The sequence below is a fragment of the Nomia melanderi genome, chromosome 2, assembly GCF_051020985.1.
Source record: "Nomia melanderi isolate GNS246 chromosome 2, iyNomMela1, whole genome shotgun sequence".
Classification (NCBI taxonomy): Eukaryota; Metazoa; Arthropoda; class Insecta; order Hymenoptera; family Halictidae; genus Nomia; species Nomia melanderi.
The window spans coordinates 18,879,766-18,893,552 of record NC_135000.1 but is presented as its reverse complement, the minus strand read 5'-3'; the positions used below and the strand labels follow the sequence as shown (position 1 = coordinate 18,893,552).

Here is a 13,787-nt window from a genome sequence, read left to right as displayed (position 1 = left end):
CATGATACCAAAGATTTATTGAATCTTCCTTGAATTATTTCAGCGTACAACCAATAAAATAATATTTAGTCACAAAACAGTTCGTTATCTTAAATAATTTAAACCACGCGAATATTTGAAAATTTCCCTGCACTCTGTTATTGGTCGCTCTGTTATAATCACGTGATCACAGCAGTTAAAGGTAGGTCGTATTTTCGAAGGAAGTTTTGATTAAACAACATGTACGAGAAAAACAGTAAATAAATAAATCTTATCGGATTTCTACAGATTAAGTATCATTTGCATTGACACCATCGGAAAAAGTTTCATATTGTTCGTATCGAAATTTTCTATGACGACGTCTAAAACATTACATGAGACATATAACATGTATTTACGCATTTGCCAGTATCACCTCGGGATATCAATGAATGAGCAGTTCTTTTTTTCAGAATGCTTGTAATTGCAAAAATGTTCGTATCGAAGATGATTCGACCAAATTTTGACCTCTTGCTACGTAGAAGCGTAATCGGGATCAGATATAACTGTACGGTACGTTACCATTATTGTCCACTTTTCTAAGTATTAAACAATTTGTGTTAAATTCGTCGTGTTGCGAAATCCGTCGGTCCGGTTTCGTTGTGTGACTATCGGTGCTCGCGTGCTAGCAGATTATGTGAACGGAACGTAATCTTATTAATACATATGAAAGCATCAAGATGACAGGAAATAGAAGATATCAATAGTAACCTCTGTCTACGATGGGTGTCGCGATAGAGCCGCCTTTTTCGAATTGCGAGTGATCAACCAGTGAGCTTAGCTTGAAAAGCGAAGAAATTACATCAGTCGGTCCAGCAATTGTTATCTATCTCAACGGATACATCTGGCTTCAATTTTCTGATGCAACATACAAGAAGCATTTATGGGAACTCTGTCTAAATTGACAATCAAAGCAGTTTATATGTAATAAGCTTCGACATCAATCAATGACATAATCATATGAGAGGTTAATATCGGCTTGAGCCCATTGATTTCCAGGTTGTGTGCGTGCATACGCAATTGCTCACAATCAAAATTGTGTAGGATAAATTTTGAGGAAATACCGATATGATGTATTTACAGGGCAAAAATTTTAATTGAAAATTACTTGTCAATTTGTAGCTCAACGTTTGATCCTTATACAGGTAGAATCATCAATTAAATACTTCTTAGCGCAAAAGAGAAGTTGACATTTACAACATAAGTCAAGTCGATTTCGGATTTAAAAGTTATCATTATTTTAAAAAATATCTTGTTAGTTACTTGTCTCTTTTCCATTGTTTCGCATCTGTTCAGTATGTTAAATTATGACATAATTGTTGTTGAATAAAATAAGTTAAATGCATTCATTAAATAAAGAAAATTAGATGATAAAGTTAATACTTCGACAGAGACCAAATAGAGTATGCTAACGATAAATACAAAATTGAACTCCAATGATTAAACTTGGATAATTATATACAGTGATTTGGACTATGGACAAATAATTTTATTTAAATATTTTAAAAATACATTGAAGAAATACTTTACGAAAATGAAGAATGTTAAGTTTCTCTGCATATTTTACGCAGCATCGATCCAAAACACGCGACGAGTGTTACACAAGAATATTTACTATACCCTTGAAACTATGAAAATCAATTGGATCCAACACAGACGACATGGGACAACACTCAGCCAAATTTCCTAGCAAAGTTAGTTCAATTAATGCCATGCAGATTTCAGTAAGTTATAAAACATTGAATTATTTTAAATAATATATTTTACAATTTTTAGTACAAGTTTGATGTATTCTTTTTTATAATAAAGAATAATATTTCATTTCTCGTTCTGTTTGTAGGTAATGATTAAATAACGACACTACAAATTATCAATAAATCCTCGATTGAAATTCCGATTTTATAAGTGTATTGAATAAGTATTTTTTAATGATTTTTTCTATGTACATAATATCTTCGCCGCGTTTACAGCAACTTCATTGAAAAGGTAAATTAATGACTTTGAGACTGGCCAAAATTTTATAGAGGCCCGTATCAGTCACGGGAAGAAAAAAGAGAAGAGAATACTGACACAGACGTAAAGACGAGCGTAACGTTTACCGTTACAGTGAATAGTTCGCCGTGTTGCAAGCACGTGTCCCGCTATCGGTCCATGAGCCATGATTGGATATGGTGCGAGGTGTAAATAGAAATACTAAACCAATAGGGTCGGTAAATTGAATCAAAGTTTCGGACGTGTCAGGAATAAAAGAATGAAAATGATGTATTGAGGATTGAGTAGTGGTGGTTGGTGCTGCAGAGTAGGGACAAATGGAGGAGGGACACAGTAGATAAAATGTTGAGCTGCCTGGAACACGCGGTAGTTTCTTGTGTTCTTCATTCTCGAACGAGACGATTTTTGTTATACTTTAAGTGAACTTTGTTTCAGTTTATTTTCTCGGTTCTTTCTTCAACGTTTTTTTTTCAAACCGCTTGCCTTACATTGTAAATTAAGGTAAACCTATTTTACAAGTACCATTAAAATTCTGTCACTTGATCCTTCAGAAAATCCATGTTGTCTACGAAATCAAATTTATTACAGTATAATGTTCACTTTCATACTCATTCATTACATTTCGATCACTTATTCACTTGCTTCGAACATAAAAAAATAACTGAACTAGGGATGTGTTGAGTTTCCCTTGAAATCGCGTTATTCTATTCGAGATGAAAAAATGCATTTTCTTTTAAAAATGTTGACTAAATGTTTTTTTATAAATTTCTATCGAGATTGAATACACGTGCGAAAAGTAGGCGCTTAATGTGTGCGGCATCGCGTCGTTTTTTTCTATAGAGTGAACCGCATGATAGGATTATTATGATTGTTCCCGTAATTAATGAAATTCTATTTATGTAAGTTATTTTAAACTTATAAATTTATGTTTAATGGTATAATTTTTTTGGTGAAAATACAAATCATGTTAACGCGAATGAAAATATATTTGTTTGACTGTTGTGTTTGTGGGTAGTTTTTCAAATACTTTTAAATATTTTAATGAAGGATTTTGTCATCTACATGACCACTACTCTAATCAATCCAGTAACTAAAAAATATTTTTGTCACGTGTCAGCAAAATTATTCGTAGTTGTTCGTAGAACCAAACATTCTTTATTATAGCTTGTGTGGCAGTTATATGCTTTGTTATGTGTTGAAGTGTTAATGCAATTGAAAGAACTGGGTGAACGTTCGTTGTTCAAGTCGACGAACAGCATCTTAAACGCTTCGTAAGATTGACAGTATCTCTCAATAAATACATCTCAATTCTTCTCTATTGTTGCTTTAAATTCAATGATAAGTATCTCTCTCTCTATATATATATATATATATTATGTAACGTCCATAAAGTAGAAAATCAAATATTTATAAAGTAAGTTTTAAAACGAAAGTTTTCTAATACGTTCGACGTTTAATAAATTATTATTATTTCGTATCAGATATCGAAGGCAATTCCAGTGATAAAGAAAGATACGAGAATTATAATAAAAGCAACACGTGCTTGTGAAATTTTCCAAAACAAAATTGTACGAGGGCCGAATTTTCGAAGAGCTTATTCAAAAAGAAAACGATCAAGGTGATCAAGTTATACGGTTCACCCTGTATGTTCGTCTTGCTTTTTTTTGTAGGCGGATCGGACCTGTACCTTATACACACCTGGTGTCCTAAATGAACAGGAATTTCTGAATGTAAAAATACGGAGACAGTAATCATTACAGTAACTCTTTTGAAAAATTAATAAACTCCGAAGAAAATACCATTATAATCATGTTAGATTCCGTCCATGCCAAAATGCTCGCAATCATTCCGTGCGTTATCCTTATTTTGAACGTGAAAGAGGTAAACGTTGCTCATTTTGAAAACCGTAAATATATAATAGGATAAGATATCGTTCAGATCAGAAAGCTTTCAAAATAGGACATTCCACTTTCTTTTTATAGATACATTGATCATTTCAAGCATTCTTGAAACATACATCATTTTTGTGCGATAACGAAAAAAGAAATATAATGAAAATGTTAATGGTTAAATAAAAAGTATAATGTCAAAGATTAATAATCTTTTCAACTGATTATTTTAAAAATTGTGTGTACTTTTTACAAACGTAAAAATTTATAGAAATTTTGTTTCGTCGCTCCCAACGTAACAGTTATTTAAGAGGTTTCACGCGCGATTTATCGGATCAAACTAATATCCCAATGACGTAGGAATACGTTAAGACTATTAATGCTTTATTCGATTTCAGTCCTAATTCTCTAATGATTTTTAAATTCTAATATTCCGAATGTTTAATTAGTCGAATAAAATGCCTGGCCAATTAGAAGAGATTCAAACGAAACGTGCAACTTTCGGAATGGGCTGCTTCTGGGCAGGTGATTGCCTCTTTGGAGTTCTACCAGGTGTGATTAGAACCTGTGTAGGCTATGCTGGTGGGCAAAAAGAATTTCCAACCTATAGAAATTTGTATGTTTTCACTTTAATTTTATTTTTTTTTTTTCAATTTTTAATGATCTGTCGAATAATTGTCGGTTATTACTTTTATTACAGAGGTGACCACACAGAAGTCGTTGATATCGAGTATAATCCCGATGTAATATCGTATTCGCAGTTACTCTCACTCTTCTGGGAGAACCACGAATACGGACTTACTAAAAAAATCAAGAGGCAGGTGGGTAGATTACTTTGTAAACTAATGCTCATAATCATTTAGAGTACATTTCTATTACGATATTTGTTTTTCTTATTAATAATTACTTATATTTCAAATTTTAGTACATGTCGCTGATTTTGTATCACGACGATGAACAGAAATTGCTGGCCGAGAAGTCGCGAGAACAAGAACAACGGAAACGAACGGACCTAATTCTTACCGAAGTTAGAAAATTTGAAAAATTCTACTCCGCCGAAGAGTAAGTTCGTGCATTATCAAAAAGCCGGAATTACTCATTCGTGTACAATAATGATATCAATAATACTGTTGATTCAAAATAAGTTATTTTTTCAATACAAAAATAGTATATTAATCTGTAGCAAAATAACAGAATATCTTAGTTTGTATTTAAACGTGATGTAGACAAGAGATCTTTTACGTTAATTTTTACCTTAGAAAGTATATTAATTACTTAATGTTATATTAATATTTTTTAGCTATCATCAAAAGTATCGACTTAGAAATCATCCATGGTTAATCGAAACTACCGGTCTCACTAGCGATGAAACTCTTAAAACTTCTCCTTTGGCTGCAAAATTGAATGGTTACTTAGCTGGCGCCGGAACAATCGAACAATTTGAAAAAGAATTGCCAAAGCTTGGCTTGAGCGAAAAAGCATCTCGTTATTTGCAAAAGTATGTGATCGAAAATCAAGGAAATGGTTTATACTGCTAGCTAAAATTAGAGGTGCGTTAATTTTATATGTAAGCTGTATATTGAATTCGATCTATTTCCTTGAAAGAAGAATCATTACTTAAATCTTGATGTAAGGCTTGCTCGCGTTGTTATGTTTTTCAGACTTAAAAGAAAATCGTATGTCCTTAATTTAATCAACGCAAACAAGTGTTTAGTATGAATTTTTAGTATTGTATTTTTTCACTTTCCGTAATTATTATCACATATGTTTTACCAATAGGATGTCCCATGTATTGTTCATATGTGAATGCATAACATAATTGTATGTACACTCAGTAATCTACGGATACAACGATGTATTGAAAAATGCGCAGGTATTGAACCACTGCAGTATTTTGTTTTTTAAAACCGGTCAAAAGCAAGCTTCCAATAAGAATGCTAGATAGGCTGTGAAAGATACATAATAATTCTTTTTCTTAATTATTTGTTTAAACATCATGTATGTTCTATAAGTTTTATATGTCTATGGCAATACTCTCTACATAAGCAACCGTGAATAATACAATTAAAATGAATTTTTTAAACAGTTTTTAAGCTGTAATTGTTCACGATAATGTAGTATTTATTATAATAAAAACAATTTTATAATTATCTTCGATAATGCTTCATGCAATATTTATTACTAATAATTTCATTGGTCGTGAATATTAAAAGGTTTGTGTTATTATAGATTCATGCATTAATAAATATTTGCAAATTTGTTTACTGTATCAACTTTTTATATTATATTAAAATTAATTTATCTAAAGATTAGCAAAATGTGTGTATTTGTAATTGTTTAAAAAAAATTGAATTGTCATGTAAAACGTAAGAATAGTAATATTTTTATGTAGTTTTTAAGTTTGGTTTTTTGGTTTATTTCCTTATGAACTCAAGAAACCTTTTAAGTCAATGCATTCAGAGTTGCACTATTGGTATTTATGACTTGTATATATTTTTTAAAATGATTTTTTTCCATTTAACATGTTCCATGCTACGTGTACCATTTGTGGTACGCGCGCAATTTTTGTAAGGAAACATTTTTTTGTGAGACATGTGTCAAAGAACAATGGAATACGTCGCGAAACAACAAAAATGTAAAGAAATAATATCAAAATATATTAAAAGTCAGCAAAAGCTTGAAGGTAACTTAATCTATCATTTAAAAAATCAGTGAACTTTATAAGCAAAATATAATCGAAATTTCCGGTGACACGAAATGTGTTCAAATAAATTGTATATATTAATTTCATTTATACGAGGAACAAAATATATTTCCATTGCAACTACTGTTGAAAAGGGCGCTCTACGTATTCTTGATAACATAACATGTATATTATGTGTACACATATATATGTATATACAAATACTTCCGTCTAAGCTTATTTTTATCGTTGCAGTACGAGTGTTGCAATGTATATAGTCCTTTCTAATGTCAAAAAATTCCCTATCATACAGGAAAAGTTACAAGAATAAGATTGCTTACACCACAAGATTACTAACACCATAGATAGTATTAGGTATAGTCACTATAATTATTCTCTTATAAATTTAAGTCCATTTATTTTGTTATGCATTTGAGATTGCCGATCCGTTCGAACTTTGCACTGCGAAGTCATATTTTCCTTATTTATACCCTCACTTATTTTTATGATGTTTACAAGTTAAATTAAAAATAAACATGTTTTCTTGAAGAATTTGTATTTGGTACAAACACTTCAAAGTTCTTTTCATAATTTTATGTGATTTCTGTTGCATATAATTATGTTTAAAGGTTACAACATTATTGCGTTTTTCTTTATTTGTAAATATTTATCTGTGACAGGACAGAATGATTGCGACGTAAGTACAGCTGTTAAAAAAATAAATTTGTTAAAATTGCACGCCAGTTGAGTTTGTACCCCATAGTTTAAATCTAACATACTTTAGAATAATAAATATAACTACGTGCAGATCATTTGTGATACCAGTGACTGTAAAACAATAACTAATAATTCAAATATAACCTTAACAACAAATGAGTACTCAAATGTAGACTTCTGTAAAAAAGAAGATATTCCAAATACTGTTAATTTTACAGTAGAAGATGGAGATGAAACTTCAATATATCCTGGTAAATACTAATAAAGATGTACTTACATTATATTTTATACAAAAATTATTACACTTGTTATAAACAATTAAAAAACATTAATAAAATATGTTGAAACTTGTCCTTGTTTTAGTTTTATACATAATAATGTAGATTAAATAATTATTTCCAGCTATTTTAAATATAAGTTTTACATTACCAAGAAGAAAATGTATGTATAGTTTAATTCTATTGGCAAATGAGTTCATTAATGAAAAGGATTGTGCAACTTATAACTTCGAAAATTTATATGATATGGAAGTACATAGTTCTAAACGTATTATGTGTTTCTTCCCAAATAGTACTCACTATTTGGTAATTATTCTTATTCCTAAATTTATAAGGAACCTTATACTGTTATTAATAAACTACATAAGCAAGTTATATATTTCATATTTATTATAGGAAAGAATAGACAATATGTCTTTTCCATATATCTTTAAAGCGTGTTATAATGTGCAATTTAATTATGGTCAAGACAAATATGTAAATATTAAAAAATTCTTGAAAACGAATTATAAACGTACAGAAGTTACACACCCACAATTTAAATGTACATATGAGTCATTACATGATAGTACAAAGGGGTGAGTTTATGTTATTTATGTAATATTTAAAAACCTATACATAAAAATTATAATAATTGATATTAAGAAAGAAATCATTACAGCGTATATTATAAAGAAATTCTAACTACTTAACATTCATTTTGTATGGCCTGAAAAATAAAAGTGTAATTGTATTTACATTTTATAGGGATATACTGCATTTTAACATAATACTTACAGTATCACTAGTATCAAAAGTAATATTAAACTTGAGTTTATTGGACAATTTAAATGGACAAGAAGTCTGTGATGGAAACAATCTTGTGTCGGAAAATAGTACTTGGAGTTTCAAAGTTTTGGTAATGTTTCAGCATTATAAAATTTATTATTTGTTTATAACTAGTATCTCATTTTCAGGAAGATTATAAAAACAATAAGTCTAATACAGTTATGGTAAGTTTTGTTTCTTACATTTATTATTTATTCTTTCACCAGTTACTAATTATTAATTTATTTATTAACTTTAGTTAAGCAGAAAGGAGTATGTACGAAACCTACAGTACAATATTACACCTGTAGGGAAAGTAGATTATTGTATTCTTACATATTTTATTGATAGGAGATGCAAAATTAATAGTTTGTGGAGACCTCCTGAGAATGCATGTGCAGTATATAAAAGTAAATAAACATGCATTATTATGGTTGCATTTGGTTATTAATTTCCTTATAGTTTGATTTGAATTTTTTAATTATTTATAGGTCTGAGTTATTTATATAAGGATCTCTTTTATAATTTGCAGATTGCAACTTAGTGTTCAACCAGAATGGTGGTCCAACTACTACAAACAAAATTAATATAAGTATCTTCTTATACTGGATACTAATTGGTACTTTATTAAGTATAATCGCAATGTTTGTGATTATATATTTCATATATATTACAAACATATGCATATGTAGAAAAAAATTCTGTAGAAAAAAAAAGCAAGAAAAAGTATATAAAAGTCTTCCTCCTATAAGGACAGATGTTGTATTATTATATTCTAAAGATTCTGAATCTTTTATGGCTCTAATGGCAGAATTTAGAGAAAATCTTAGAAAAGTCTGTCAGTGTTCTGTAAGTTGTAAATTCCTTATAATTTTAAGAAAATTATATTTTCAGTTCTTTAACATCATTTCATATTTTGTAGGTTCATGATTGGTATGATGCAATGGAATGTAATAATGTTGCTATGATTGGTGGTTCTGAGTGGTTTACTGAAATCCTTAATAAAGGTTTTCACATTATTTGGGTAGATACACCGACAGCCAGGTTATTAATTACTCAAAGATTTAGAGATGATTTTATTGTTAAAAATTGTAACGAAGATAATTTTGTGAAAATCTGCGATTTTCGTGACATAGTATTTCCTACAATATTTGATTTAGCAAAACGTAATATTGACCACTCAATATCACCACAAAATAAACACTTTATCGTAAGGTATAATGTTAACATATTATAGCAACAATTAATCAACAATGTCATAAAATACAAGTTTTAAACATTTTTTGTTTCATGTTATAGAGTAAAAGGATTTGAAATTTTTGGAACTGAAAATGATCCATTTCTTAACTTATGTTTACATAGACGTTACACCATACCTCATGATTTAAACTTACTCTACTCAGATTTGTATGTATATTTTTAATTATTTTAATTATTTTATTGTAAAATACTATACATTTTTAATATAAACAAAGGAATAATAACTATTTGATATATTTTTTAGATCATTATTAGAATGAAATGGAGATGTCATCACATTCATAAAATGAAGAATCTAACTTTTAAAATATCATTTGTATTATACATAATTTAATTTTTATAAATAAATATTTTTATTTTTTACAATATGGTTCCATTTACTTTTTGCGCTAATTATCCCATTCCTAATTAAAACTGTTGAAATATAAACGACCCATTGTTTTAACATTTTATATAAATTTACTAATAAAAACATAACGAATATAGAGAAATTAAAAATGGTTAAAAATGATAAATAATCATGTTAAAGTTACAAATATAATTTAAAGTGTACTTACTCCTAGTTATAAATTGTAATAGATTTTATTATTTTAGTTTTACTTAACCTATATGCGAATTTACTTGTTACTTAACATAGATTGTGACTGATACTTTTTAGATAATCGTCCGATAAAATGACTTATTAAACGTACTTCTTTATCAATATCGATTTCTATTCCTTAAATATAATGTTTAAATACAATGAATATAAAATATTTTTCAAAAAATCTACTTTTAGAAAAATATAGAAATACAAATAAAAAGAATAGTGTATTATTAAATTATTAGTTAAAATAAATCCATCACAAATTACATTAATTGGATTTAATTTTTAAGAAACAAATGAGATATAATTTAGAAATTTTATGTTTATATTTTCTATTGTTTATTTATTTTATATTTTTATCATTAGATGTTATTTATAGTCACTAATTATAAGAAAACTGATGATATACGATTTCAGAGAGTAGTACAATATAGGCAACTCTCTTCCAAATGCACGATATGTGCTTAAATAGTAATTCAGGGGTAACAAGTATTTACTTTTCTAGGGAAAGGGTGAATTTTTATCTCTATATTTACGCAATGACTGACGAGCGACAACTGTTTGTTTATGGATTTATATGTTACAAATAGTATTGTAAAGAATTAGGAAATTGTAAAAATACAAGTAATGAGACCAGTATGTCAAATATTACCGGTGGAAGCCTCATTGATCTCGGTTTACTTTATTGATGAAAATATACTTCTTACAATTAATTGATACTTTTACTTCATATAATTGATCTTTACATAAATGACTGTTACATTTAGCAATGTTTATATTTCATCCATACCTTAAATAGTTATTAAAACTACGTACTTTTAATGATTTTTGTAACTCGACACATTTCTTATGGTTGAGTCTTTCAAAACTTTTGAATGTAACCAACGTGTAATTCCAAAAAGATGAAACGATTAAAGAGTGAATTAATTAATGCTACAATTGAATCATATTTGAAACGACGTCATTATCAGGCAGGCTACGTTCTTATTTTTATTTCAAGAAATGTATTTAATATTAAAGTGTAATTGGTAAACACAATATAACCTCTTCTTATTTTTAACCGTTGATTGCAGACTAGTGAGGTGTTTTGTAAAACTAATCAAGTACATTGCCGAACCAGTGATGAAATGACTCTGAATGCAACTGCTGCTTCTGCTACATCTCAAGACAACTCCATTATTTTCAGTGCTATTAGCATTGATGTAGCTGCTGCAGATCAAGCGTATCAACGGTACATTTGTGGCTTCATTCAAATATTTTTAATATCAATTTAATATTTGGTTCTATAAGACAGACTACTAGTCAACTGAATTATTTGTTTTTTGTTTTATTATAGTGCATATATAATTTTTTTTAGATTAAAGATGTGGGTAAATATTGCACTCAACGATAAATTGAAAATGGAATTAAAAGGGCTTTTATACCCTGTGTTTTGTCACTTATATCTAGAAATGCTACATGCTGGTAACAAACAAGCAGCGATTCAGTTTTTAAAATCACACCAAAATGAATTTAATAGTGAAACTGAAAGAGACTTTTTAGAAGAACTATCGAGTGTATTCTCAGTGCAGGATATTGAATTGAGACCTTTAGTAAATTCATTTAGAACTAGAAAATACAAAGTGGATATGTCTGATGTTGCTCATCTTTGTCTTCAGCAGTTTCTTTCAAAACACGGACACATTATACTAATGCAGGTAATGAAATAGTATTGCATTAAATATTATTTGTACATACTGTATATATATAACAACTTATAATTATAATTTTATTGTTTAGATAATAAATACACATTTGACAATAATTACAAAAATGGATGTACCCGAGACAGATATAGAGAGATCTGAAGAATCAGGGGTAAGATGTGAAGTAGGAATAAACGGATATGTAGAGCAGCCATCGGGTACTGGAGCTGATCGTGAAATGCGAGAATTACAGGAAGCGATAAGATTAATTCGAAATAATGCTCATCAACCTTTACGAATATTTGCAGTAAATAATGCTGTTGAAAAGTAATTACATACGAATATACTTTTAATATATGTTTGCATTCGAATAAACTCAGATATTAATTAGAGAATTATAAGAATTAATAAAATGTTTATTATTACAGCGCAAGTAGCGGTATAATTCCACCAAATATGGATAAATTAGCAGTAGGATTTAGCACTACAGAGATTAGATTATGGGGTATAAATGAAACAGTATTAATTAAGCCAAAGCATGAAGAACCCTCCTTTTCGTTTGCTTCTGATAATCCATTTGTAGATAAATTTTATGAAACTGATGACAGAATGTAAGTTTCGTAATTTTTCGATTCAGTAAAGTATGAATTTACATAACATAGATGATGTTATTATATGTATACAAGATTGAAAATTTCTATACTTTGGTTTAAGGACGGAAGGAGGGGCAGTGATACTTAGAGGACATACAGATATTGTACATGATCTAAGGTTTATTCCAGAATCAGAAATTTTACTTTCTGTATCTAGTGATAAAGATATGAGGGCATGGAGACTTAATGATTATACATGTGCCGCGATTTATAGGTATATGCATGTATTTTATACCAATGTTCTCAATATATATTACAGAAGGTATTTAATGACATTGTTATAATAAATGATCATGATCTTGAAACATTTAAAAATCATTTGTTTCAGTGGTCATAGTTATCCTATATGGTGCATGGACCTTAGTGTATTCAATTTATATGTTGCGACTGGTTCTCATGATAGAACTGCCAAATTGTGGTCATTAGATAGAATATTTCCATTACGCATATTCGCTGGTCACTTTTTAGATATAAATGTATGTATATTACGGACAAAAATAAAAAATTCCTTCTTATATATACATGTTAACAAACAGTGTATTTTTTTTTGCAGTGTGTAAAATTTCACCCAAACGCCCGATATCTGGCGACTGGGTCTGCTGATAAGACTGTCAGATTGTGGGATAAAGATGATGGAAATTTGTTGAGGGTATATATAGGAGCACAGTCAACGATTTATAGTTTAGCCTTTAGTCCAGATGGAAAATATTTGGCAGCTGCTGGTAAAACATCAATATTTTATTCCATATAATGCAATTTTATCGTATGACATAATCGCGACCAAATTAATTTGTACTTTCAGGTGATGACAAATCCATCTCCGTGTGGGATTTAGCAACTAATGCATTGTTAACTGAACTTAAAGGCCATGAAGACACGGTTATGAATTTAGACTGGAGTTTTGATGGTCAATACATTGCTAGCGGAAGTCTGGATGGCACTATTCGTTTATGGCCTACTCATGATCATATTAAAATTGTGAATAGGTAACTTAATATTATAAAATAAAAATTACAGTTCTTACGCTTTTTAACTTTATTCAAATATTTATACGTTTCTTTCAGTAATACATCACACGTAGTACCTGAAATGGAATCACCACAAATATACTCAACATGTTGCTCGAGCATTCTTTCCTTACGTTATTACAATAAGAATAATTCGCTCGTGTGTATCGGAACGGTGGACAATTTGTAATATATTAAATTAAAGTTGAAGA

At 29.2% G+C, this 13,787-nt stretch overlaps 3 protein-coding genes across 39 annotated transcripts; all 3 read left to right on the top strand.

The window, feature by feature from the left end:
• Positions 1-130: 130 nt before the first annotated feature.
• MsrA (methionine sulfoxide reductase A) lies at positions 131-6,049 on the top strand. Of its 20 annotated transcripts, none has more exons than XM_076365194.1 (8): positions 381-531; positions 1,590-1,742; positions 1,859-2,511; positions 3,681-3,891; positions 4,349-4,515; positions 4,600-4,720; positions 4,825-4,961; positions 5,200-6,049. In XM_076365194.1, the coding sequence occupies exons 4-8, from the start codon at positions 3,820-3,822 to the stop codon at positions 5,435-5,437; spliced, it is 735 nt and encodes a 244-aa protein (XP_076221309.1). In that variant the 5' UTR covers positions 381-531; positions 1,590-1,742; positions 1,859-2,511; positions 3,681-3,819; the 3' UTR covers positions 5,438-6,049. The 20 variants fall into 20 exon arrangements, with proteins under 20 accessions (XP_031837522.1, XP_031837525.1, XP_031837534.1 ...); XM_076365193.1 differs by lacking the exon at positions 381-531 and adding an exon at positions 1,014-1,163 and having other exon boundaries at positions 1,859-2,004; XM_031981666.2 differs by lacking the exon at positions 381-531 and adding an exon at positions 1,014-1,163.
• Positions 6,050-6,200: 151 nt separating this feature from the next.
• On the top strand, positions 6,201-10,010 carry LOC116429123 (uncharacterized). Of its 10 annotated transcripts, none has more exons than XM_076365175.1 (12): positions 6,201-6,957; positions 7,268-7,279; positions 7,391-7,550; positions 7,702-7,883; positions 7,974-8,155; positions 8,325-8,475; positions 8,534-8,569; positions 8,644-8,794; positions 8,917-9,233; positions 9,307-9,599; positions 9,684-9,791; positions 9,889-10,010. In XM_076365175.1, exons 4-12 carry the CDS (start codon positions 7,743-7,745, stop codon positions 9,902-9,904), a joined length of 1,395 nt encoding a protein of 464 aa, XP_076221290.1. In that variant the 5' UTR covers positions 6,201-6,957; positions 7,268-7,279; positions 7,391-7,550; positions 7,702-7,742; the 3' UTR covers positions 9,905-10,010. The 10 variants fall into 10 exon arrangements, with proteins under 10 accessions (XP_076221290.1, XP_076221291.1, XP_076221287.1 ...); XM_076365176.1 differs by having other exon boundaries at positions 7,263-7,279; positions 7,518-7,550; XM_076365172.1 differs by having other exon boundaries at positions 7,263-7,279.
• A 630-nt stretch (positions 10,011-10,640) lies between these two features.
• On the top strand, positions 10,641-13,784 carry wda (will decrease acetylation). 9 transcript variants are annotated; one of them, XM_076365171.1, is made up of 11 exons: positions 10,646-10,712; positions 11,304-11,461; positions 11,588-11,600; positions 11,680-11,927; positions 12,010-12,242; positions 12,344-12,526; positions 12,630-12,830; positions 12,897-13,044; positions 13,122-13,290; positions 13,371-13,554; positions 13,633-13,784. In XM_076365171.1, the coding sequence occupies exons 4-11, from the start codon at positions 11,682-11,684 to the stop codon at positions 13,763-13,765; spliced, it is 1,497 nt and encodes a 498-aa protein (XP_076221286.1). In that variant the 5' UTR covers positions 10,646-10,712; positions 11,304-11,461; positions 11,588-11,600; positions 11,680-11,681; the 3' UTR covers positions 13,766-13,784. The 9 variants fall into 9 exon arrangements, with proteins under 9 accessions (XP_076221281.1, XP_076221282.1, XP_031837484.1 ...); XM_076365166.1 differs by having other exon boundaries at positions 10,641-11,234; positions 11,567-11,927; XM_076365167.1 differs by having other exon boundaries at positions 10,644-11,201; positions 11,567-11,927.
• The last annotated feature ends 3 nt before the right edge of the window (positions 13,785-13,787 follow it).

Excerpts from the sequence above, each read along its gene's own strand:
- MsrA (XM_076365192.1), top strand. The coding sequence starts at position 332 with ATGACGACGTCTAAAACATTACATGAGACATATAACAT. Across the intron at positions 532-4,348 it reads GGATCAGATATAACTGTACG|TCGAATAAAATGCCTGGCCA; the intron begins GTACGTTACCAT and ends ATGTTTAATTAG. Across the intron at positions 4,516-4,599 it reads TTTCCAACCTATAGAAATTT|AGGTGACCACACAGAAGTCG; the intron begins GTATGTTTTCAC and ends CTTTTATTACAG.
- LOC116429123 (XM_031981635.2), top strand. The coding sequence starts at position 7,202 with ATGTTTAAAGGTTACAACATTATTGCGTTTTTCTTTATTTGTAAATAT. Across the intron at positions 8,476-8,533 it reads CTTGGAGTTTCAAAGTTTTG|GAAGATTATAAAAACAATAA; the intron begins GTAATGTTTCAG and ends TCTCATTTTCAG. Across the intron at positions 9,234-9,306 it reads GAAAAGTCTGTCAGTGTTCT|GTTCATGATTGGTATGATGC; the intron begins GTAAGTTGTAAA and ends CATATTTTGTAG.
- wda (XM_076365166.1), top strand. The coding sequence starts at position 11,133 with ATGAAACGATTAAAGAGTGAATTAATTAATGCTACAATTGAATCATAT. Across the intron at positions 11,462-11,566 it reads GCAGATCAAGCGTATCAACG|TGCATATATAATTTTTTTTA; the intron begins GTACATTTGTGG and ends GTTTTATTATAG. Across the intron at positions 12,243-12,343 it reads GTAAATAATGCTGTTGAAAA|CGCAAGTAGCGGTATAATTC; the intron begins GTAATTACATAC and ends TTATTATTACAG.